Source organism: Balaenoptera borealis, assembly GCF_965194805.1.
Source record: "Balaenoptera borealis genome assembly, chromosome: 5".
Classification (NCBI taxonomy): Eukaryota; Metazoa; Chordata; class Mammalia; order Artiodactyla; family Balaenopteridae; genus Balaenoptera; species Balaenoptera borealis.
In genome coordinates this window covers 111263489-111289838 of record NC_138862.1, presented here as the reverse complement: position 1 = coordinate 111289838, position 26350 = coordinate 111263489, and the positions used below count along the sequence as shown (strand labels likewise).

At 35.8% G+C, this 26350-nt stretch overlaps 1 protein-coding gene across 3 annotated transcripts; it reads right to left on the bottom strand.

Moving 5' to 3' along the window:
- Positions 1-1882: 1882 nt before the first annotated feature.
- Positions 1883-26283, bottom strand: SLC33A1 (solute carrier family 33 member 1). 3 transcript variants are annotated; one of them, XM_082394386.1, is made up of 7 exons: positions 25078-26273; positions 11627-11817; positions 7481-7665; positions 7089-7206; positions 4516-4731; positions 3632-3827; positions 1883-2167 (listed from the first exon to the last, which is right to left on the bottom strand). In XM_082394386.1, the coding sequence occupies exons 1-6, from the start codon at positions 25847-25849 to the stop codon at positions 3660-3662; spliced, it is 1650 nt and encodes a 549-aa protein (XP_082250512.1). In that variant the 5' UTR covers positions 25850-26273; the 3' UTR covers positions 1883-2167; positions 3632-3659. The 3 variants fall into 3 exon arrangements, with proteins under 3 accessions (XP_082250512.1, XP_082250511.1, XP_082250513.1); XM_082394385.1 differs by having other exon boundaries at positions 1883-3827; positions 25078-26283; XM_082394387.1 differs by lacking the exons at positions 7089-7206; positions 11627-11817 and having other exon boundaries at positions 1883-3827; positions 25078-26277.
- Between the last annotated feature and the right edge of the window lie 67 nt (positions 26284-26350).

Sequence of the window (26350 nt, the reverse complement as noted above, 5' to 3'; positions counted from 1 at the left end):
TTTTCTTTCTTTAATACTAAAGTAAAATACATTTTGGAAATCTGCATGGAATGTTCCCAACAGGTTGGTTCTTTATTTTTAGCAGGGTCTGAGTTTTATAGTTTTACTCATTATTTCAAATACATGAAAAGACATCATCTCCCAAAATACAAAAACAAATCTGGTCTTGTGTTTATTAAATAATGATCTCAACCATTCAATATAAAACAACATACTTTTGGGGGGGTATGTTAACAAGGCAAAACAGAAGTTGTTTATAGGAGGAAAAGGATTTAATGACTAAGATATGTCTTTTGTGAAATACCATTCACCCTTATGTCCCTCTTTTACCAGTAATGTCTTATCTGCTCTAATCCCTTCAAGATTCAAGTTCAGTACTACAGACGCAGAGATTTTCCAGTTTTCAGCATAGATTTTTCTTTTAACATTGTTTTCAGAATGCTTTAAACAATTAGTTTTACAACTATTATCTCAAATATATGTTTAAAATTCACAGTACAGCCCATATTCAATAAGGCCATGGCTTTTACATCTTTTTGGATCACAGACCATTTAATATTTTAATAAGAACTCTCTCCAAGAAAATTAAAAATTACATATCCAGAGTTTTGCGAGTAGTACAGGGGTTTCAAGGCTCCACTGACAACTGTTTAGGATAAAAACCCTTGTCATAAAAGGATGAAATCAAACAATAGGTTTAGATTTCAAAGGTTTAATTTTTTTTTTTTTTTTTGGGCCGCGCTGCGCGGCTTACAGGATATTAGTTCCCCAACCAGGGATTGAACCCGGGCCCTCCGCAGTGAAAGTGCAGAGTCCTAACCACTGGACCCCAGGAAATTCTCTCAAAGGTTTAATATTTTTAAAAATAGAGAATTTGGGACTTCCCTGCCGGTCCAGTGGTTAAGACTTTGAGCTCCCACTGTAGGGGAGCGCCCTGCAGCTCCCACTATAGTTCCCACTGTCCCTGGTCGGGGAACTAAGATCCCACATGCTGTGCTGCATGGCCAAACAAATAAATTAAAAAAAAATTTTTTAATAAAAATAAAAAATACAGAAATCTATTTTAGGTGTTGAACAAATTTTTTATGATTGATCAGGCAAAATTAAAATATTTACAAAGGAGTACCGCGCAGCTTGCGGGATCTTCCCCAACCAGGGATTGAAACCAGGCGACCACTGTGAAAGCCCAGAATCCTAACCACTAAGCCACCAGGGAAGTCCAAGGAGGGAGTTTTCAGTTTTAGTCTCAGCTAATCTTAGCTAATCTTATAAGAGCTTTTCAAACTCATCTTTTGATTTAAACGGGTTGCAACCAATGTGCAAATGGAAATACTGATATAAACAGATGTATATATATATATGTATTTATAAATGTATATATGTATTTATATTCAATATTAGCCAGTAAATAAATAATTCATTAACTGGAGGAGTTAATGTTCATACTTGAGGGTAGAGTTTATCAGGATCTGTCAGTAAGGAAAAACACAAAAATAGGCAGTATTTTCTAGCAGATTTACAACAAACATATCCTCACATTCAGGTAGATCATTTATAAGATGCCATCAGTGATCAGTGTATGCAACATTGATATTAACAAGTCATTTTTTGGCAAACCTTACAAGCATGTATCCAAATAACCAAATGACTACAATTCAAAGCAAGTGTTCATTTCTAGAGCAAGTGCAATTAATAGAATGGCTTTCACCTTACAGTTAAGGCTTAAAATACATTTTAAAACTTCAAGTCATCAATGATTTATAAACTTAAAGTACGTTTGAAAGTATGTATAATTTGTAATAATATGGGGAAAAGATAAAGGTAATTATGGCAACGTGAGCTTCTTAATCCAGAAGTTAAAAATCAAAATACATTTCACATATGAGAGTTAGTGGGTTTTCTTTATTCAAGTAAACATTTTGATTATAATACATGACAAAGGACAACACACGTGACAAAGTACTGTAGTCTATGGTTTGGTATGTCTCTAGGACGATTTTCCAGGTGATTCTTCAGGATCTGACAGCGATGCCCGACACAGGGTTTCCAATGGCAATGCACGAGTTCTAGAAGCCACTGCCTCTATCTTTCTTCAGATGCTGAGTGCCATTTTCTCCCACCCATTTTATCCTCCATTACTTATAAAAACCCCACTCTAAAATTCAACCTATGTTATAAAATTAACAAAATCAAACATTAGTATGTATTTTCCCACAAAGATAATAATTATTAAATAAGAGTCAACTGATATGGGGACACATGTATAACTGATTCACTTTGTTATAAAGCAGAAACTAACACACCATTGTAAAGCAATTATACTCTAATAAAGATGTTAAAAAAAAAAAGTCAACTTAATATGTCTTTTTCTCTAACTTTTGAAGGCTTTATGTAATCTCTAAAGAGTCCGAGTACCATACAACACAAAATATGCAAAGAACCTTATTACCAGGTACACATAATATGTTGGAAATTGCTAAAGTACTCAAAAGCTTAATTCTCCTGGGATAGCAACTCTCCACTAGAAACTATAGTTTACAAACAGAAGGTTGTGTTTTAATAATAGGAAACATAGTACCTGATTCCGTATAATTGTGAGAGCTTTTCTCATTAGGACAGTGCTTAATTAAGAAATCTTTTTCCAACACATAATTTGTCAAAGGCACAAAATGTCTTTGTCTCTCTCTTCAAAACAGTTTCTAAAATTACACTATTATTCATTTAAATTTTTCTTAATCAGTAAGTTTTACTGTTTTTCTCTCAATAATAAAAAGAAAACTACTTGAAGAAAAACATTTAATTTTTATTTTCAAAACTTTGCCATGAACATATATACAACATTAAATTTGAACCACTTGTGAGCTGTCCATGTGTCATGAAGCACTTACGACAAAAAACCATATGTAAGCTTTAGGGTAAAATTAACAAGGAATCAAAATATCTTCCAAAAGGGGGGAAGGGGGAGGGGAACAAATAAATTAAAAGTCATAGTTTTCATTTTATAAAAAATAGTTTGAATAATCTTCCTATAAATCTTTAATGCTTACAAAAGCAGGAAATACATTTAAAATAGTCTTTTTAACACAGATTCATTAGCACAATGTGGTTATGGTCAGAAAAATTAAAACTAAAATGGTATTTCAGTAGTTTATATTTTCTCAAGAAATTCCAGATAAAATTTAACCAATTTGCAATTCAAAATAAGATTGAACTGCCAACAAGGCCAAACTAGTTGTAGTTAGTACCTGAATATCAAGCTCTGTTCCATTTAATATATTTTACCAAACATTTTAATATAGCTCAATGATAGGTACTGATAACAATACTTGACTGCATGGTTACCGCCCATGACTACTGCATTGCAGCTTAAAACATGCTTTGGTCAGTAAATTAAAAAGACATAAATCAAATAACAAGATCAGAAAAGTTGTTTTAGTACCAATTTCCTGACCTTAAGTAAACTTTAAATACATTGACAAGGCAAGGAAAAGTATATTTAAATATACAGAGAGGTCCCTATATTTTTAACCATTTGGCATTTTATATTAATAATTTCCTGTTTAAAATAATATTTTATACTCCTGTACACTGATTATCGTAACTCTCTGAGTTAAAACTAAACTAGAGTTACCTTTCTAGAATGTCCAGTAGTGAATGCATTACTTGCTCCTTTTGCACTTCCATGAAGATGGTCCTTCATCCTGTAACTTTTTAAGTTTTGGACCAAGAAAGAACCACCAACCAAATCCAATAAAAACACAAATAATGGACTCCACATAATAACCGTCCAGTGCTGTAACACATGAGCCACCGAGTTTTTTGCAAAGCTGTAAAAATAAAATTATAATATCAATAAATACTCCACGTTTCAAAATGTAAGTATTCAGCAATTTACATGTTTCTACTTTGTGATTTAAAGGATTAATCAAAATATACTTTTGTTAAAACATTTCATTCACTCCAAGTGACAAAACAAGTTAATGTATCTTAATCTCTCTAATGCTACTAACGGTATTAAAAACAATTTTCAGCTCTTGCTGTAAACAATATTCATTTTCAAGATACAGCTTTTCATATTTGGAAATGTGAGGAAATTTCCAAGGAATTTATTCTAGAAGTGGGTTTATGTTACTTTGAAATAATTTATCAACAAACTACTAACCATTCAGTTTTACCTCCATTTGGTATATGAATAGCCAATGGAATTTTCCTTCTTCTATCATTATATACCTTAGCTATTAATCATGCATTTATTAAATGCCTAGTGTATAAGGACAATGGTACACAAGGTGAAGGAGAGAGAGACTGCTCCTCCCTTGCTGAGAAGCAACTTCAAGTGAGCTTCACTTACTGGTGTGAGTGTGTTTATACCCTCAGTTATGATGGGAAAGAAAAAACTATTAGAAACTATGGGCAGATACGATTTTAAAAAGATGTAGTACTCCTAGAGGCAAAAACGAGGAAATTAATATCTTAATATTACCTTAACATTATCTAAAATTGCAACATACTTACCTCAACAGCATCATGTGTTCGGCAATTCTGGTTTGATGCTCCTACACACTCTTTCACTGTGAGGGGATCTACCAGCCAAAGAGCTACTGTAGAAGGCCAGTTTCCTCCCAGGTTGGACACAGTATTTAAAAGGGTCATATATGTTCCGCCAATAAGTGGATCACTAACCTTCGCATTGAAAGCCATTATGGAAACATACATGCTATACAATGTAACCTACAGGGAAAATGTAAAACACCTTCAGTACAATTAGACTTTAAAAAGCTATGGTCTAAATTAAGAACATTGAAAGCATAAACCGGAAAATTAATTTTCATGACCCTTATTAAACTCCATCAACAAACATTTATTGAGCACCTACTACAAGCCAGGCTTTATGTCTGGTCATGGCAATATAAAGATGAATAAGACACAGTCCCTCTGTGCCCTTGAAGAATTTATTCTAAGCTGGGAAAATAGGGAATAAATAATTATGATGAAATGTGGTAAGTATTGAAAAAAGAAGTACATACATTGTGATATCAGGGCCTAAATATATGGGAGATTAATTTCATCACAAGTAGTCAAGGAAGGCTCAACTGAGAATGACAGATGAGGTAGTAATGAAGGATCCATATAGTAATAAGCAAAACACTATATTTATACTATACCTAAATATATCATATGTGTGTATAGTATATATGTATTATACATAGAAGCACTCAAATATTCAAAGGGAATATGAATATATAATTATATGTATATAATTTTCTTATATATAATTCAAAATTTATGTGACAAACTGAAGAGAAAAATCTCCTTGAGAGGCAAAAAGTGCTTAAGAGGCAAGAATTAACCCTTCATTTAGGAACATGAAAACAACCCATGTTTCTAAAATAGAATTCCTTTGAATACTGTTCCATGGGATGTTCATAGAAAAAGGAGTTCCAAAGTCAAATAAGACTGAGAAACACTAAGTTATACAAAATTAGACTGTAGGCCTCCTGAAAGCCTTTAGAATATAAACTCCTTAAGGGCAGGGATTCTGGCATGATTTAGTCACGCTTTTATTTAAGTACTTACAATGGTTCCTGGCATGGAATAGGTGTATTCACTTAATATTTGCTAAAGGAATGATTAAGATGCTACATAAAGAGGGGTTATGTCAGGTATCATTTCTCAAATTTACTTGGCCTTGTAATTTTTTTTTACCACAAAGCATCTATCTGGTTTTCTGAGTTTCGATGACTACACTTTGGAAAATTCTCTAATGAAATCCAAAGCCAAACAAATGGTTTTTGGACAACTACATCATATTTTTCTTTACTTACTCAAGAAGTGAAGCATTACTAAGCTAAACTACTTCTTTTAACTTCAATTTGGCACCTAGCATTAACTATGTGCAGAACAGAAAAAAAATTATATTTGACACCTTAGCCTCAATGTTTTTACATACAGCTAGTCAGACATGATCCACTACAGAATTCTCCTAAATGATATAAATGTATGCAAAAAATTATTGAGGTTACCTGGTAGCCATATTTTTAGGTTTCAGTTAAAAACAGTGAGGAGTTGGTAAATATAATTTTCAAAGAGTTTAAACTAGGTACTATAGAAAAATCCAAAGTGAATCTGAAACACACATTAGCAATAACTGCAACTGAGTCCCAAAGGTTACTACTGGGCATCTGCCATTTATTTGAACCATTTATTCCCAGGGAAAGAAAAACCCATTCTGCAACAGCAGCTTGGGTGAGACTATGGAAAAGTGGAGATCAGTTCTTTTGTGGATTACAAACACATTTAATAAAGAAAAAAAAGCAGATTAACACGCAGCTTCCAAAACCACAAAGAGTAAGTCATAATTTTTAATACAGGGAATTCCCTGGTGGTCCAGTGGTTAAGACTCCATGCTTTTCTGCCAAGGGCCCGGGTTCAATCGCAGGTCAGGGAGGGAAGAAAGGAAGGCAAGGAAGGAAAGGAAGGAAAGAGAGAGAGAGAGAGAGAGAAAGAGAGAGAGAGAGATAGAAAGAGAGAGAGAGAGATAGAAAGAGAGAGAGAGAAATGAAAGAAAGAAAGAAAGAAAGAAAGAAAGAAAGAAAGAAAGAAAGAAAGAAAGAAAGGAAATTTAATACAGAATCTAAACCAAAAACCTGGGACCTATAATCTAGAAGCTGTCATTATTTCTCAATACTTTCAGAAAAAAGAAAATATAGGGACTAGAAGAAGGAAAGAATCCAAATCTAGGGATGAACTGAGGGATACTTAGCAAGGGTAGAATTCCTAACTAACTTTGGAATAAATCCTGAAATGTAACAAATATTTGTAGAATGAACAAAAGAAAAAAAAAATGAAGTGAATGAAGAAGAAACTCTCTTTCCATGAATAAAACTCATTAAAATAAAACCCCAAAAATAAAAATATTTTTTAAAAAAATCCACAAGGTTTAAAGTTCACTGTCAAATAATTTCTTCAGAAACAGATTCGCGCTTAAATCTTAAAATTTATTATCATTATTTTACGGCAATTGTAGAAGAACTTCTTTATTTTACATAAGACAGTTTATTCCCTGGGAAAAACCATGGCAAGCTTACCTGATGTAACGCATAACTGAGCAGCACTATAATATAGTAATATATAGGGAATCCCCCTTGATGTTCTACTTTAGGAGTCCACCAGACCAGTAGAGCATATTCTAATCCAAGCAATAATCTATAGAAAAAGAAAGAAAGGTGGAGCTGACTTCCATTTTAGGTTAAAAAACAGAAACAAAAACAGAAATCTGTGTGCCTACCATATGAAAGAAGCCTGTATCTAAAACCTGTTAGGAAGTTAAAAAGAGATAAAAGTGCATATAAATGATACTGAAGTTAAAAATGTTTTTCAAGCCTTTTTCCACATACACTCTATACACAGATATTAGTGATACTGATGACTGCTCCTCATTTAACCTCTCTTATTTAGTAAGGTTTCATTTCATTTTTACCTGTAGGGCATGGCTTTGTAAAATATGTTTAGTGGCTGGGGACCTGCAGTATATTTGCTGATAATCAGAGGCAATATTATTTGCAAAGGAACCATTGGAACTGCCAATAAGGCTAAATGTTCTTTGGGTACTCCCTCTTCTACCAATTTCAGTCCTGTTACTGCATCTGCTGCTGAAAAACCAATCTGCAATATAAAAACAAAAAAATATTTTAATTTGTGACTTATGAAATATTTTCCTCCAAGCATATGTAAGTAATTTAAGAACCTCAGTCTCATTATTGACCCATGCCAGTTACAAGTAAGTATCATATTATTATATCTGGTACAACAATCAAGTTACGGAGGCACACTTTGCCCTTATGGTCTACTAACAATATGAAGTAAAAACAAGTGAAAATTCAGCACTCTTAGGAACTGTAATTTTAATTACAACTAAATTTCCATTTCAAAAAGTTCTGTTTCTTACAATAAACAGTGTCCAAGTCCAAACCTACTGATTTGTATATTTTAAGTTTAAAAGAAAAGCCTTTGATTTCAAATAAATCTGGTTAAAATGAACCATCATTGCCACAAACCATACACATTTTTGATGATTTCTGACTGACAACAAAATTTCCAAAAAGTCATCTAGCTTTTCAAAATTAATTCTGAGAAAACATTATATCTAAGAGGTTGAGTTAAATGAGGGGTAAGAAAAGGTATAGTTAGATTAATTCTTAAAAACAACAAAAACAAATAAGAATGTTAAAAGTAATGGGTAAAAGTTTGAGGTGAAATAAGATATTTAGATAGCCTCAAAGTATTTCCCCACAAATTAGTTTTTAATTACAAAAGGAAAAATAGTAACTTTGCAATGGATTAACGAGGTAATCAAGGTTAACAACAATAATTAATGGATAAAGGGACATGATATGGCTCCTGATATAATTCCCTGAAGATGTCACAGCATTATTTCTGTGACATTTCTGACATATATACACAGCACGAACCTAAACATGAAGAAACATTAGACAAACATAAATGGAAGGCCATTCTACAGAATAACTGGTCTGTCTTCTTTGAAAGTGTCCAGGTCACCACACACTACTAAGTATAAGGTAGATAACCAACAAGGACCTATTATATAGCACAGGGAACTCTACTCAATATTCTACTCTACCTATATAAGAAAAGAATCTAAAAAAGAATAAATATATCGTATATGTATAACTGAATCACTCTGCTGTACACCTGAAACAAAACATTGTAAATCAACTATATGCCAATAAAATAAAATAATAAAAATTTTTTTAAAAAGTGTTCAGGTCATGAAGGACAAGGAAAGGCTCATACTAAATAAATGCAATGTGTGATCCTGAACTGGATCCCTGACCAGGAAAAAATAAAGTTATAAAGGCTGCTCTGGGGACAACTGGTGAAATCTGGATATGCACTGTGATTAGAAAATAGTACTATATCAATTTAAATTTCCTGATTTTTTATTAAGTTGTGGCTTTGTAAGAGAAAGTCCTTGTTTTCAGGAGATACATATTTAAGGTATTTATGGATAAAGGGACACGATATGTACAAACTACTCCCAAATACTTCATAAGAAATATGTAAAATAGCACAATTTACAGAATAAAGAAAGTGGAGCTAAATGTTAACAATCACAGAATTTTGATAAACATATATGGGAAAAAAAAAAAACATATATGGACATTCTTTCAACTATACAAGTAAATTTTCAGTAAGTGTGAAAATACACAAATTAAAAAAAATTTTTTTAATGATAAATATTACTTTGAATACTTTTAAATACTTTAACTTCTCGGAATGGAGCCAAAGAGCAAATTTCACATAAAAAATTAAAGGTCAGAGATATTTCATTTAAGTCCAGAAAAGAATTTCACTGATACTTAATACATTCTCTTTGTAAACATTAGATATACAAACTGACTTCAACATTTACTCTGTCTTAAAAGTGGTACAGGAGATATTTGTAATACACATATCTAACAAAAAAACTCATATCCAGGATATATAAAAAATAAAAATTCTATAAATTTAGAAAGAAGGGTAACTCTGGATATTCAAATGGCCAATAATCATACGAGAAGATGCTCAACTTCTTTAGTCATCAGGGAAATGCAAATTATAACTATAATGAGATGCCACTACACACCCACCAGAAAGGCTAAAATTGAAAAGACGATACATGTGGTTTCAAGGCTGCGTAGTGATTAGAACTCCCTTACAGTGCTGGTGGTAGAGAAAATTGGAACAATCACTTTGGAAAACTGTTTGGCAGTATATACTATGCTTTTCTTAATGACCAGCAATTCTACTCCCAGGTATTTACCCATCAGAAATGTTCACCTATGTTCCCCAAAAGTAATTTACACGAAAGTTCATAGACGCACTATTAATAATAGTCCAAAAGTAGAAATAACCTAAACATTTGTTGATAGAATGGATAAATTGTGGCATATTCATACAATGGAATACTATAAGCAATGAGATGAACAAACTATTGCTATAAATAACAATATGGATAAATTATACAAATATGATGTTGAGTGAAAGAGTACAAGAGCTAGACATAAGAATACATACTGGATATTCCATTTATATAAAACTCAAAAGCAGGGAAAACTAATCTATGGTGTTAAAACTTAGGAGAGATGTTATTTTTGGTGAGGTTTACTCCACAGGGGGAACATGGGATTCTAGACTCTGTATTTGAAGCAACTCCGTATACATTGCTGGTGACAGTATAATTTATTATTAAAATCTTTTAAAAACCAATTTAACAATCATATTCACTGATCCATTAATTGCTCATTTAAGAATCTATTGGAAGGAAATATTCAGAACACCAAAGAGTTACACACAAAAATATTCACTAGTGCATTTTTATAATTAAAACACGTGGCAAATTAAATATACAACAATAGAAAAATGAGTACATTATGGCAAATTTATATACTGTGACAATTTATAGCTATTAAAAAGTATATTATAAAATATTATTTAATGATACAAGAATATGGAACAAGAAGACAATAACAAAATAAAAAATTATACACAGTATGATCCAATTCCACTTTTGAAGTATTTGTGTATATATAAATATATTAATATTAATTCTTAATTATAATTAATGTATTAATTATATATGTCAAGTTTATGTACACACATGTGCATGCACACACATACATACATAGGGGAAAAAAGGAGGCTGGAGGGAAATATACCAAAAATGTTACCAATGGTTATCTCTAAATGATATAATTAGATAATACTATTATCTTCCTTGAACCTAATTTTAGCATTTTCTAAAGTTGAACCTTAAGTTTAAACCTTCCTAACATTTCCTTAAAATTTAACCCTCTTTATCCTTAGAGAGGAGGAAAAACTCAGTACTTCAAAACAATGAGGCTGTAATTTTTACTTTAGGGTTATCAAAAGATAGCTGTGAAAGTGTTTATGTAGATAGGTTTAAATATAATATGAAAATCCTATAACTGATTTTATATTTTAGGATATTAATTCCAATACTAGCAATAGTTCACTATAACAAAATATACTTACCTTTCTTCTAACATAATCTCTTTAAAATGTTTTAGAACTATAAAATTAAGACATCTTAATACAGAAAACACAGAATTCTTAAAGTCACCAAAACCCCCCTTTATTTGATAGTATATTTCCTTCTAACGTTTTAAAATAATTCAATTGATTTTTAAATGGACTTCTAATACTCATACATTTCCAAATCTTTGTAAATTACATTCTAAGTAAATAATTTTAACACCTTTGACATTAAGTGTATACTCATTCTAACAGTAGAGAGCTATTATTTTTTTAAGGTATTCATTTCCATTCCAAGCATTAATATCATTCAGTTAAAAACTCACATTTATTAGAAGTACTTCAAATTGGCATAATTTTTTTCAAGATCTTAAGACATTTAGCTTACTTTGAAGTTATGGTCGATTTGCTATCATCACACCTTTTAAAACACATTTAATAAACAAAGTATACTAGTTTTTATTGTTAAATTCTAAAATTAGTGGAAAGGGACTTATGAAAAGGCAACAGAAGTATTCCATGATATTGGTAATTTTAACAGAATGGGGAATTTGCTTTATAAATCTCTTACCTTTGCAGTTAGAATCAGAAGGCAAAATGTCAGAACTGCAGGCATTTTTATAATTGCAAAAAGCAGCTTGTAAGTATCTGTGATCCCTTGGGTTTCTTCTTTTCCTACTGATACTTCTTTGTGTTCTTTTTTCAGAAGGGCAACTAAAGTCGTTGTTATCAAAAATACAGTTCCCCAGAAGAAAAGGAAGTCTGAAATTTAAAATGTTTTAAATCTATAATTAACCTTTGAAATAACATATCTTCATTGATACTAAATAATTCTGTACACAACTTTTCCTCAACTAAAATCTGTTAAAAAAAAAAAAAAACACATAGGGCTTGTCATGTTCAAGGCACCAGATGAGGCACAGCAGATGAATAAGACAGTCCTGTCTCTGTTAAACATAATTACATAGACCCAGAATAGACAGTGATACTTAACAAGGAAAAAGGAAAGGGTTTAGTGGGTTGAATGAAATAAAAGTTACCAAACTGTGACACCTGCTGTGTTATTTTATTCAAGGAAACTGCTTAAGGGCAGGAGATGATTTTCATATCCCGTAAGATCCATCAGTCATACTTCTTAAGCACTTAAACCATTTCAGCTCTTTATTAAATTTCGACAACTTAAGCAACAAACAGATGATCATTTACATTAGATTTTCTGCCTTTTGTTTTTAAACTGTTTTTAATCTGTTTAAGAATAACCCTCTCTTTCAATACTATGATACATAAGTAATTTTCTCATACTTGTAGATGCACAAAAAAGACACATGAAGAGTACTATTTGGGTTGTTTCAGTGAAAGATGGCTGGGCCATTAGCCCTTATTGCAAACAAATTAAGCGGAGGGAGTGAATAATGTCCTGGAAGATTCTGCATAACAGCTAAAAATAATAGTAATAATAGAGGCACCATTTCTTGAGTGCATACCATGTGCCATAAATGTGCTAAGCATCTTACATATATCATTTCCTTTACTACAATAATACAACAGGGGAAGTTATTACTAGCCCCAATCTTCAGATGAAGAAACAGGCTGAGAGGTTACATTGCCTGATGTTACATTTTAAGTCAGTGCCTCATACAACTGATTTCAAAAACCTGTGTCTCCTTAACCACCCTAAGAAATGCATCTTATTTTGTCTCTATAAAACTTTCTCCAATACCTGTATTTTATGCTACATGTAACGGAGTTGAACCTTTTTATTATTTAGTAATTCCTATAATATGTTCCTATACTTTTCATTTTCAAGACTATTACTCTATTGTTTCATGGCATTTCTAGAAATATATCTCCATGAGATATGTACTTTGTTTCATATTGAAAAGTATAAAATTTACCTTTAAATTCCTGTGTGTGTATCCTATGGTTATCCGCATGTATTATTTTTCATTATTCTAATAAAATTTATTTTAAAAAACCCAAAACTTAGTGGATAACCCTCAGTTTCTTCATCTGTAAAATAAGAGCTCCCTAGAAAATCCCAGATGTTTTCTAGCCCTAACACTCTAAAATCATATTCAGTTTTAAATGTGTTTGCTTTTTATTTTATTGCTCATGCAGCATAACTGACTGTTCATGAAGCCTAGTCACCTTTTTCCAAAAAAACGTCGACCATTCTTGAGTCAGGGTTTCCCTCTGTATTCAGTCTTGCTCGGCTGCTGTGCTGGGTCACTACGGCTTAACTCTCACTTATGACGGAGGCAGAGAGCGTCATTCATTTAGATCAACTTCCCTCATGCATAGACCAAATTCACCTTAGTATTTAAATGTTCCTTTCTTATAAGTTATTTCATTTGATTTTTGTAGTAAACACGTGAGACAGGCAAAGTAGGCATTATTACTATGCAGAGACAAGGAAAAGCTCAGAATATTTCAACCTTTGCCAAAGGTCAAATTATTAACAGGCAGAACTTTAACCTAAATCTTCTGAATTTGAGATTCATACTCCTTCCATTATTTCACAGTGCCTATATAAAGACTTTTTAAAATTAATGTTGAATTAAGAATCTATTAGAATTGGCTAATTGTGTAGTCTCCACAAGCCTAACCAAAAACAAGGCTCTGCTATTCAAATTTTGCAAATTAAAGAAGCTAAACTGCTTCGAACACATACCGAAATGTGTATTCTGAGGTGAATTCTTTTCTCCATAATGTGAAATTTATACAGATGGTCCCCGACTTATGAAGGCCTCACTTGAGATTTTTCAACTTTATGATGGTGTGAAAGCGATACGCATTCAGTAGAAACTGTCTTCGAATTTTGAATTTTGGTCTTTTCCCAGGCTAGCGATACTCAGTATGATCCTCTGTCATGATGCTGGGCAGCACCAGAAAGCCACAGCTTTCAGTACAGTATTCAATAAATTACATGATATTCAACACTTTACTATAAAATAGGCCTTGTGTTCGATAATTTTGCCTCACTGTGAGCTAATATAAGTGTTCTGAGCATGTTTAAGGTAGGCAAGGCTAAGCTATGATGTTTGGTATGTTAGCTGTATTAAACGCATTTTTGACTGATGATATTTTCAACTTATGCTGGATTAATCAGGACATAACCCCATGAAGAGTCGAGGAGGATCTGAAATTAATTTCAGATATCAGAAGAGAAACAGGAAACATTCCTAAATGCAAAGGTATCCATTTTAAAATGCACTAATAAATACAAATCTTATGATTAAAGTTCATTAAAATAACATGATAACATAATTTCCAGTTTATGTTAATATAGTGTTTTGGACTCTGATTCAAAAGGGACGAACAACAATTTAAGATTATTCTTATAAGTGAGGCTGATGTTCACTATTTTTACATTCTTAATTTCATCTGTGAAATGTGACAAATAATGACTTGTTTACAGAATTTCATCTACAATATTACTCTCATTGAGGAAGTTTTTGTTCATTATTTGGTTTAAACTGGCTCTTTAAGAAATCCTGAAAAACACTTTCACTGTCACCAGAAATTTCAATTAATGGTCTCTATAAAAATGTTAAGGGGTTTCCCTGGTGGCACAGTGGTTAAGAATCCGCCTGCCAATGCAGGGGACACGGGTTCGAGCCCTGGTCCAGGAAGATCCCACATGCCGTGGAGCAACTAAGCCCATGCGCCACAACTACTGAGCCTGCGCTCTAGAGCCCGCGAGCCACAACGACTGAGCCCACGTGTCACAACTACTGAAGCCCGGGGGCCTAGAGCCCGTGCTCCACAATGAGAGAAGCCACCACAATGAGAAGCCCGTGCACCGGGACAAAGAGTAGACCCCGCTCGACATAACTAGAGAAAGCCTGTGCGCAGCAACGAAGACCCAACACAGCCAAAAATAAATAAATAAAAATAATAAATTTTTTAAAAATGTTAAGTGAAAATTAAAAGTTTTCAGTTATATACTACTTTCAGCAAAGAAATTTTTTAATTTGCTTAGTATACATTCCCAATTTTTTTTTTTTTTGGCTGCGCCACAAGGATTGCAGGATCTTAGCTCCCTGACCGACCAGGGATTAAACCCGTGCCCCCTGCAGTGGAAGCGTGGAGTCCTAACCACTGGACCGCCAGGGAATTCCCTATTCTCCCAATTTTAATGAACAAAATCTTCATCTGAATTTAAACTCCTTGATACCAGTACCAAGGGAAATAAGATTAAGAACAAGTTAAACAGGTCTCAGTATTGTTTGCAGATAAGATTATTTCTAATTTCTTTGTGCTTTGAGGGTAAGATAACAGTACACAAGAAAGAAGAAAGTAGTGACAATAGGTCATTCAGAGCCCTCATTCAAAGGCTTTCCATTGCTCACAGAGACTGAAGAATGAAGTAATAGCTCAGAAAGAGAGGCTTAGCCACTGCCAGAAAATATATTAAGATTTATGAATGCAATTACCATAAATACTATTATTAGACTATTGGCTATTGTTTATTAATACTGTTTGGATCCTACAGAACATCCATAGTCTGATATACCAACCACTGTAAAGATATTATTAGCAAGAATAATCTAAATATTTCATTACTAACATTTTGGTTGATTCTGATTTATATATTTTATCTGCAAAAGCATTGTGATGTATATATGTATGATCAAGATGTCAGAGCTGATGTCCAAGTTTCTTAAACATGATTTTGTGCAAAGACCTGTAAGACAAGTTAAATATTCTGAAGTGGCTACTAGATCTTACCTAATGCTCCAATGCGTGCAAAAATTAAGAGCATGTAACAATACACCAGTAATCAAAAAGGATATAATAGCCAGCACCTGAGCTCCTATTATGCCAAAGCAAAACACAGGACAGGGCAATAACCCTCAAACTCACTCTCCAAGACAAGCATTATTATTCCTGTTTTATACTCAGTGAAAGAGAATCACAAACCAGGAAGTGCCAGAGGTGGGATTCAAACTCAGATCTGACTCTAAAACAAGAATGTTCTTCATTATACTACCCAGATGCTCAGAAACACCTACTGCAAGTAGGCTCTCTTCCTACTAAACAGATACACCTGACAAAAAGGTACTTATTGCAGCTCCAATCATGAAGTCTGGAACATAGACACTTGAGAATACTTCTTTGAACTGGTTACTTGTATTCCCCCCTCCCCACCTCCATCTCCCCATATGGTGGTATGCCATAGGGTATGCAAACCAAACATGGTCCATCTTCATAAACAGTTCATTAACTCAATAACTTAGAAACATTTTCATGAAAAACATATATTATAGAGAAAGCAAAATTTCCATGAATTTTAAAGATAAAACATTAGATTTCAAAAAAATTTCAAGGGGCTTCCCTGGTGGCGCAGTGGTTGAGAATCTGCCTGCTAATGCAGGGAACACGGGTTCGAGCCCTGGTCTGGGAAGATCCCACATACCACGGAGCAACTAGGCCCGTGAGCCACAACTACTGAGCCTGCGCATCTGGAGCCTGTGCTTCGCAACAAGAGAGGCCGCCATAGTGAGAGGCCCGCGCGCTGTGATGAAGAGTGGCCCCCACTTGTCACAACTAGAGAAAGCCCTCGCACAGAAACGAAGACTCAACACAGCCAAAAATAAATAAATTAAAAAAAAAAAATTTCAAGCTTTCAAGGCTTTGGACCAGGCCCCCAGACCCTTCGTGGTATAGGTTCATTCTCTTCCACCATCAGAAGAGGTAGAAAAATTAAGAAGCACTGTCTGATACAACCATCCTTGGCTCAGACCAGGTTCTCTCTCTAACTCTCACACTATGGAAATGAACTTTAGTCCTTCAGAAGTCGCAGGAAAACAAACTTTCAGTTTCTGTTCTAAATAACCGTCAGGCCTTCCTTTCATCTTGCTTTCAGTACAGCTTTCTCTACTTCACAAGTTAGAGCATGAAGAGAATTTAGACACCTATCGTCAGTCCACTGCTCTCACTTTCACAATGGAAGAAACTGAAATAGAAATACTATGTATCTGGCCCTGGGTCTCCAGCTAAGTCTCAGCAAGAAACAGAATTTTCTTCTATGTCACAAGTCTCTCCCTTTTAAGCATTTGCTCGAAATATCTATGCTGAGGAGCACTCCCAGAAAATTCTGTTTTGATTATAATACAATATAGTCATATCTTATTTGGGGATTAGATTTTTGAAAGACAGCATGCAATGCAAAAACTGACTAAATACAAAGCTAATTTTGAAAGCTTCCTAAGTGTTTAGTTTTCCTAACCCCTTAGGAAGGTGCCATGTTTAGATCACATACTTTTTCATTAACTCCAACAATGTCAGGTTCTCCTCTGGGGTAGAAGAAACGGTTTCTTCAATCAAGCACTAGATTAAGCAGCTGTCTGACTATCAAGATCCCTGTTGTCCCAAAACACTAGACGTAAACTCAGCCCAGGATGCAAGACTGAAGCTGAGAGGCCAACAGATTCAATGCTCCCATCTCATGCTAAATCTGGGGCCTGTATCACTGAATAGATGGAAATGAATCACTCTTTCCATTTTTTAAAATATGTTCAGGCCAAGCACAAAATCCATTTTAATTAAACATGTATGATATTTTCTCTACTCTGATGCTATGATAGGAGGTTCTTGCATTCAGCTTTTGTAAAACCTACATCCTGACACCCCTAAATCACTTTTTGTAAGCTGAAAGCTGAATTCAGACTTTTATAAAACAGTTGACGGTGAGCATTCCAAACTATCACATGAAGATGCAGGGTTCATCAGAATAGCTAAAATGAAAAATAAGGGTAACATGAAATGCTGGCAAGGATGCAGAGGAACTGGATCACTCACATGTTGCTTGTGGGAAGATAAAACGACATAGCCCCTCCAGAGAAAAACTGGGCAGTCCCTTTCAAAAGTAAAAATGCACTTAACATAAATGAGCATTTGTACTCTTGGGCATTCATCTGAAAGAAATGAAGACTTACTTTCACATAGCAATAGCCAAAAACTGGAAACTACTCAAATTGCCTTCAATGGATGAGTGGTAAAATATACTGTGATATGTCTAACAAATGGAATATTTCTCAGCAATAAGACTGAACAAATCATTGATCCATGCAACAACTTGGATGAACCTCAAAGAAATTATTCTGAGTGAAAAGAGCCAACCTCCAAAGCATACAGACTGCATGATTTCATTTATCTAACATCTCTGAAATAACATAATTATAAAGATGGAAAACAGATTAGTGGCTGCCAGGGATTAGGGAGGGAGAAGTGGAAATGGGTATAGCTGTAAAGAGGCAACACAAGAGTCTTGTGGTGATGGTACAGTTGAGTATTTTGATAGTGGTGGTGGAGGTTATATAAAGCTACACATGTGATAAAATTACATAGAGCTATACACACGCACACATAAATGAATATATGTATAACAAGTGAAATCTAAATAAGCTCTATGGATTGTACCAATGTCAATTTCTTGGTTTTGATATTGTACTATGGTTATGTAAGATTTTAACAATGGATGCTAGGGGAAGGGTGCATGGAACTTCTCTAAACATTTCTCTGCAACCTCCCGTGAATCCATAATTATTTTTAAATAAAGTTTTTTAAAACTAATGGGAAATTTAAGAATGCAAAAGTTCTAGAGCTGTGCTAGGAATAAGAAATGTAGGTCTCAAATACAAGACAATATAAAATATCTAAAAAGAAAGAAATCTTTAGGTGTTTTGAAATCATGTATTCTGTAGCCTTAGCTGATGATGATTGGACTTCAGCTATCATGTGTTCAAAAGTAAAGGGAAGGGACTTCCCTGGTGGCACAGTGGTTAAGAATCAGCCTGCCAATGCAGAGGACATGGTTCAATCCCTGGTCTGGGAAGATTCCCACGTGCCGCAGAGCAACTAAGCCCATGTGCCACAACGACTAAAGCTGTGCTCTAGAACCCGCGAGCCACAACTACTGAGCCCACATGCCACGACTGCTGAAGCCAGCGCGCCTAGAGCCCATGCTCCGCAAACAAAAGAAGCCACCGCAATGAGAAGCCCACACACCGCAATGAGTAGCCCCCGCATGCAGCAATGAAGACCCAATGCAGCCAAAAATAAATAAATAAATAAATAAAAGTAAAGGGAAAAAATTAAATTAAAAAAAATTTTCTTAGATAACAGCAAACCAAGAAATAGAAATTCTGTAACGGAACAAACATCTTGCTTTTTGCATATGCACCCCATCCTTAACAAATGTTTCAGCATGCACACTCACATATAAAATACATACTTGTATTGACACATACACACTACTATATATAAAATAGATAACTAATAAGAACCTACTGTATAGCACAGGGAACTCTACTCAATACTCTGTCATGGCCTATGTGGGAAAAGAATCTAAAAAAGAGTGGATATATGTATAACAGATTCACTTTGCTGTACACCTAAAACTAACACAACATTGTAAATCGACTATACCCCAATAAAAATTAAAAACAAAAATATGTATTTGTGACCTCCTATACTAAGATATATATATATATACATTTTAAGATAAAAACCCCACATTAAAACATATGAAATAATAAAAAGAATGAAAAGGACATGTATAAAATGCAACATTTATCCAAAATTGTATTTAAAAGAACAGGTGAAATCAGGGGTTTTATATTTTTCATTTTTTAAAAAAATTAATATTTATTTATTTTTGGATGCATTGCGTCTTCGTTGCTGTGTGAGGGCTTTCTCTAATTGCGGCGAGCAGGGGCTACTCTTCGTTGCAGTGCGCGGGCTTCTCATTGCAGTGGCTTCTCCTGTTGCAGAGCATGGGCTCTAGGTGCCCGGCTCAGTAGCTGTGGCTCGCAGGCTCAGTAGTTGTGGCGCACGGACTTAATTGCTCCACGGCATGTGGGATCTTCCCGGACCAGGACTTGAACCCATGTCCCTGCATTGGCAGGCGGATTCTTAACTGCTGTGCCACCAGAAAAGTCCCTATTTTTCATTTTTAATTTTCTAGGAGAACATCTTGTATTAGGTAAGTCTATTTTGCTTTCTCCAATTAAATTATAGTTTTCAGGAACACTATAAATGAAAGTAGGAGACTGCTTGTAATTAGTGAGGTTCTGACTGTTTTGTTGATAAATTTACATAGTAAAGGCTAATTCAACTGGCCTCCAAATAAATTTCAATAAAATTAGAAATGAAATTCAGAGTAAGACATATGCCAAATAAAATCAAATACTTTTTTGGTTTACAGTGTATTTTGTAAATTGGCTTTTATGCACCCCATCCACAAAAGCTATTCTACAGTTCTTTACTGGACAAGGAAAGCATACAGTACCATTTCTCCTTTGCTTTGTTTTAAAAAGAAAAAAGGCTTTAAACCTTCTTTCTGGGGTATGGTCTCCAGTTTTTAATATTTAATCTCTCCTGAATCTAGCAGCCCCAGTATTCCTAGCTATCTCACTTTACTACTAGGGCCCCAACATTTGAAAAGAAGCTCACTTCTTCCTTTGTCTATACTGAGATGTGAGATCCACCAGATTTATGAACTTGTTCCATTCAAGGCAAAAATAGAGTGAAACTCAAGGACTGTATGTCATACACTGTGTATGACATTTACCCAGGGATTAACTTGTAAGGTAATGGATTCCTTTTTAAAATTTTTATAAATCTTAAGTAATTATACAGTAAAACAATTTTTTGGTGTACATTTCTATGAATTTTAACACATGCATAAATTCAAATCACTATCACCATAATCAAGATACAGAACAGTTTCAACACCCCCAAAACTCCTTCATGCTATTTATTTATAGTAACCTTCTCACCCACAACCCCTAGCAACTACTGATCTGTTTTCTATCTCTATAGTTTTATCTTTTGAGAGTATAAGGGAACGTTTCAAGCCTAGATTTAGATGCTAAAGAATGTATTACAGCCTATATAAGAATAACTGATCTAGAAATGGGTCAGTTAGTTCTGCCCAAATTCTAAATAGTATTTCTAGTCACGTAAAATATATTGAGTACTGCTTCAGAAAGCAAGACAAAGAAATTTGTCACTAAGTCAGAATTAATGGTCCTGCTCTCTTCCTAATTCAAAGCATGAATATCATGAGTCTCCCTGGTGGTCTAGTGGTCAGAATTCAGCACTCTCTCTCTCAAAGCATAAATGTCTTAAAAATAATGTTTTTACTATTATTATCATCAGTTTGATTACCTTCATACTTAGAGCATCTGTTTTTTCAAAGCAGCATTTCATTTTTCTCTGACTTACTCCTATATGTGCAGGCCTATCTATAGATAAACAGATTCATAGCTCTAATATGTTTGGCCCTCTTCTCCACTATCAGACTATCCTGCTCCCTGTCTCAAAACCCAAATATACTGCTCCCATCCCAATCACTTCTATTCATTATTGTTACCACTGCTTCTAATTTTTTTCCCCCTTTTTTTGTCCATGCCATGCGTGTTATATGGGATCTTAGTTCCCTGACCAGGGATCGAACCTGCGCTCCTGCAGTGGAAGCACGAAGTCTTACCCCCTGGACCACCAGGGAAGTCTCTACCACTACTTCTAGAGGAGCAGGCCTCGACTACCAGTTCTCAGGCTGGATCTGGCCTAAGGACATATTTTATGATTCTAGCAAATGTTTTTAAAATGAGGAAATAAAAAGGGAATTTCCAGCTTCTCCTGAATACTATATTATATACTCCTGATATTATATCTAGCAATCCTGGGATCCTACTGCCACAAGACAACAATTTATTGGAGATGAAGCTACCTGCCTTTAAAAGGGCATGAGTTTTTCAGGTCACCACTGTCCCCTCCAATACCTACAGTCCTGCACCAACTCATCATTTTGGTTTGCAAACCTGCACTATAGACTATAAATTCCTTGCAAGCAGAGAATGTCCAGGTTTTATTCATCAAATTGTAACACCTATCACATGACCAGTACCAAACAGGCATTCAATGCTGAGTAAATGAATGACATGGGTCACTTTAAAATCAAAATAACAACACAACAACAAGAAACCCTTAGTCTGTCACTTCTGGGCATCCGGCATTCTGGGAGCATGTTGATGTGTTTTAGACATCAGCAGTCAGAGTGCTGATTTCTCTTATAGAAAAGCCCAATCAGCACATGTTATATTCAGGTTTTGAGGCTTTTTTTTTTTTGAAGTTTTTCCTAGTTTCCTACCAACTGGAGGCAAAACACCAAATAAGGAGTCAGGAAACCTAAGCTGTAGGTATATCTATCTCTACCTCTAACTAGCCAGTTGGAATTTCCTGATCAGTTTCCTCATCAATAACAATGAGGAACTGAAATATATGATCTTTTCAAGGCACAAAACTTTATGTTCTAATCTCTGTTTTCTACTGGGTTATTCTCACATTGCTTGAAGCTTAAAAGGTTATCTCTTTTTGCTGCTAAAGATCCTTGAAAACCAAGGGGGCAGGAGGAAAAAAGGCTACCTCTGAGTTAAGGACTGTTCTGTATCCCTGAAGGTAACAAAAAGCCAATCTCAGCATAATCAAGGTTTTCTTTCTAAGGGATTGTATTTTCATCCTCTCCTTCCTGTTCTAAATTTACTATTTAGATTACTGCTTTCTAGATGGCAAAAACTGTTCTTTCTCAATATATTCTATCTCTATGTATCTGTAACTCAAAACAAAGTGCTAATCACAGAACGTATTTCAGAATTTTAAAAAATAATTATGCCTCTTTTTAATTTCCTCATTTTGTAAACATCTGCCTCAGTGTTTGCCTCTTCTTTTATTACCTAAGCAACTGTATTTCCTTCATGATTCTTTCTGTGCTCTCTAAATTCCTCAAAGCCACTGGTTACTCTTAGTTATACTAAGTTCCAAAACAAAAAACCTATAAATGTGATACGTACAGTCATACAAAGGAGAATGAAAATGCAGGACTCCTCAACTCTTAACTTATTAAAAAGTAAGCTATTTTTACAATTTCCTGGAGAACAAAGTTCAAATTCCAGAACAAACAGCTATTCAAAATAATAAATCAGTGTAAATAAAAATCCAGTGCCACAATTTTGATCTTCCCATAGGGGAACAGTTAATGGCATTCTCTGGAATGATATTTTATTAATCACTCTTATCACACTTACGAGAAATCTCTAATTTACTTAGTAATTTAGTTTCCATAGTCTCTTCAATCTTGATTTCTTTACTGAGACTTCCCCATGTTAAGTAACACATCATCCTATTAGCCCTTTTTGGTGATATGAACAGTCCCGGTAAAAAAGGAAAAGCAAGACACATAAAAAAGCAACGATGCATTCATTAAGTATTTGTAAGCAGAGAATTATCCATATAGCAGGAGTGGGACCCCAGAACACTCAGAGACAAATCTGTTTAGGTGCAAAGCAGTATCTCTCAACCATTTTTGGCCGTAAACCAACTGAGGAAAAGTATAACTATTATTTCATCAGTAGTAGTGGCTCACTAGCAGTTCGAGGAGGTAGAAAGGGGGTCACTTATAGGGTGTAGGGGTGTGGAGGGGGTGTATATGATTTCAGTAATACAGTTGGGAATCCCTTCCTCCCTTCCCTGAATATTATGATATAGCCCTTAAACGTCCCTCACCACACACCTTGCCCTGACATTTACCCTATTGGGAACCCCCTAGTGCTAGGAAGATGAGAGAAAGTTTAGCTGTTTAAACTTCAAGAGACAGTCACCTAAATTGATCACTACCAGAATGAAGAATTCTACTGTATTCCCAGTGTTGGTCATTCCTGATATTGGTAATTTTACTGTTTCTCAGTTGTTAGGAAAGTTAAAAAACAAAACAAAACAAAAAACCTCAAAACCTTACGGGGCCTTCTGTTGTGCTCATGCAGAAAGAGGGGGAAATCTGTAGAATTTACACCCTATTTCCTACGGGATAAACTTTAAACTCTTACAGCAACTAAGGAATTTGGTCAGGCTTCCCTGGTGGCGCAGTGGTTGAGAATCTGCCTGCCAATGCAGGGCACACGGGTTCGACCCCTGATCTGGGAAGATCCCACATGCCGCGGAGTAACTGGGCCCGTGAGCCACAGCTACTGAGCCTGCGCGTCTGGAGCCTGTGCTCCGCAACAAGAGAAGCCGCGATAGTGAGAGGCCCGCGCACCGCGATGAAGAGTGGCCCCCACTTGCCGCAACTAGAGAAAGCCCTCGCACAGAAACGAAGACCCAACACAGCCATAAATAAATAAATAAAAATTAAAAAAAAAAAAAAGAATTTGGTCAACAACCTTTAATTTGGTCACAACCTTTCTTTCAGCACCATTTTCCAAAATCAGGCCCCACAATGACTGCTTCAGGCACTTTGAACATTGTATGTACTGTCTTGTATCTTCCTGTACTTTGCTGCTTCAGTGCATTTTCACCTGGTGTTTTGTGCATTCTGGAACTCTACTTACCCACTTCATGAAATCTTGTAATTCAACAATAGCAAATGCCAAGCTTGACTCTCACAAGTTGTTCTTGTGGGCGGGAATTGGCTTTAATCATATGAGGCCCTTTGAACCCTGTCACTTAGCCTGCTCATTAATGTTTGAATGAATTAACCCTGTTCCATTCACCAGAAGGCTAGATGAGGGCTCTTGGTATAAGGGTAGGGGTAGAAATGGACCAGGAAACATGGAGCTAGAAATCTCAGTCTAACAAAAAATGAAAGGAAAATTCTGAAATAAGGCTGGGCTCATGTCTTCACACTAGCCAGTCTTCTAAAAAATGTGCATCTGAGTATTATTAGGCAAGTACCAAGGTACCCCTAGACTCAGAGTTTTGTTTGCTATGACACAACAATGTTTACTGGATGGGTTGCCTTTCCCTGCTCACTTCAGAATACTGATCAATTATGATTGCTCTAATGTAATCATTCTGGCTGAAGCTCATTTTAGTAGAACAGAAAACTTACCTCGGATTATCTCCCATAAAATGATTTCCAGTACATTAAATAATGGTTCCTTCTAACACTACACACACTGTCGAAAGGATTCATAAACGTACAATAAACCTAACAGCATAATAAATTAAATACACTACCTGAAAGAGTAACGATTCCCCTGGGTTGAGGTTGAAACCGCAAGTATTTGTTACAAAAGTCGGCAGATTCAAGGGCCAAAAACAAAACATTGCCCAAAAAGTAACCGGCTGTTTGGCCCACTGAATTGCAAGTAGAAGCGTAACCCACGTTTTCCCGGGATAACATAGTTAACGCCCAACCATCCACAGCGATGTCCTGAGTAGCTGCCAGGAATTCAAACAAAAAGAATGTCACTGTGAGAGCAACCACATCGGGGGTTCTGCCATCTGTATTTCCGAGCAAATGGTCCACTTGAGTAGAGAGATATATCATGAAGAGCCCCAGTATATACTGTGTAGGGACAAGCCAAGATTTGCGACGACCGAAGTTCCTAAAGTAAACCGCATCAACCAAAGGGGCCCAGAGCAATTTGAGACTGAAGGGCCAAAAGACAAAACTGAAGAAAGCTTGATCTGTATAACTAACATTTTTGCTCTGTAAAATGAGTGGGATGCTTCCCGCCAGGCCCAGTGGAATGCCCTGAAGCACGTAAAGAAAGAGCAACAGCAAAATGCTGCTTAATTCCGCCCGGCAGCTCCGTGGGGGTTTTGAGAAGTCACTAGCGCCGATATCCCGCAGAAGAGCTTCTTTGTCCCCTTCCCCGCCAACCAAGTCCGGATAATTATCCCAGGCGCCCGGCGGCAGAGGACCGCTCTTCATATCTAGAGAGTGGTTAAAAGTCCCTGGCCGTCGTTGCCGACTGCTGTCCTTGTGGGAGATGGTGGGTGACATATCAGAGACGATGCAGAGCCCCGTCTGTAGGAGGCCAGGGCTTAGCGTCTTGGATCCGTCTAGTCCCAGGTCCAAGGCTGTCGCTCTGGACCAGGGTCTCGATGGCTCAGGGAGGGGAACACGGCACGGGTTGATAAGGGCACTTCTTACAGTGGCCCGGAGTGCTGAAGGCGGGAGCCAGTCGCCCGGCGGGAGGCCCTGGCGATGCCCAGGTAGATGCCCCTTGGAGCGGCGTCAAGGAGCCTGAAGGAGCCCCCTGGGCAGCCGCGCCGGGGTCTGGGCTGGAGGAGGGGGCCGTGGTGCTGCGATGGAAACGGGCCCCTAGCTGCGGCGAGACCAAACAGCCAGTCCGCCGACCCACCGCCTGCTCTACCCGCCACCAATGCGGCAGCCGGTACTTTCTCCACGGGACTCCAGAGATACCAGATAACTTCCTGTCTCGCGCTTCAGGAAGTGGTCCTAGTCTCAAATGAGTCCTCAGCCCGCCTCCAGAGCAAGCCA

Bases quoted from the DNA above. Each gene is read 5' to 3' on its own strand.
- SLC33A1 (XM_082394385.1), bottom strand. From the start codon at position 25,849: ATGTCACCCACCATCTCCCACAAGGACAGCAGTCGGCAACGACGGCCA. The intron at 7,207-7,480 runs GTAAAAATGAAA...CTTTTTCTATAG, and splicing joins TACAAAGCCATGCCCTACAG to ATTATTGCTTGGATTAGAAT. The intron at 4,732-7,088 runs GTAAGCTTGCCA...TTTTCCCTGTAG, and splicing joins TCAGTTATGCGTTACATCAG to GTTACATTGTATAGCATGTA.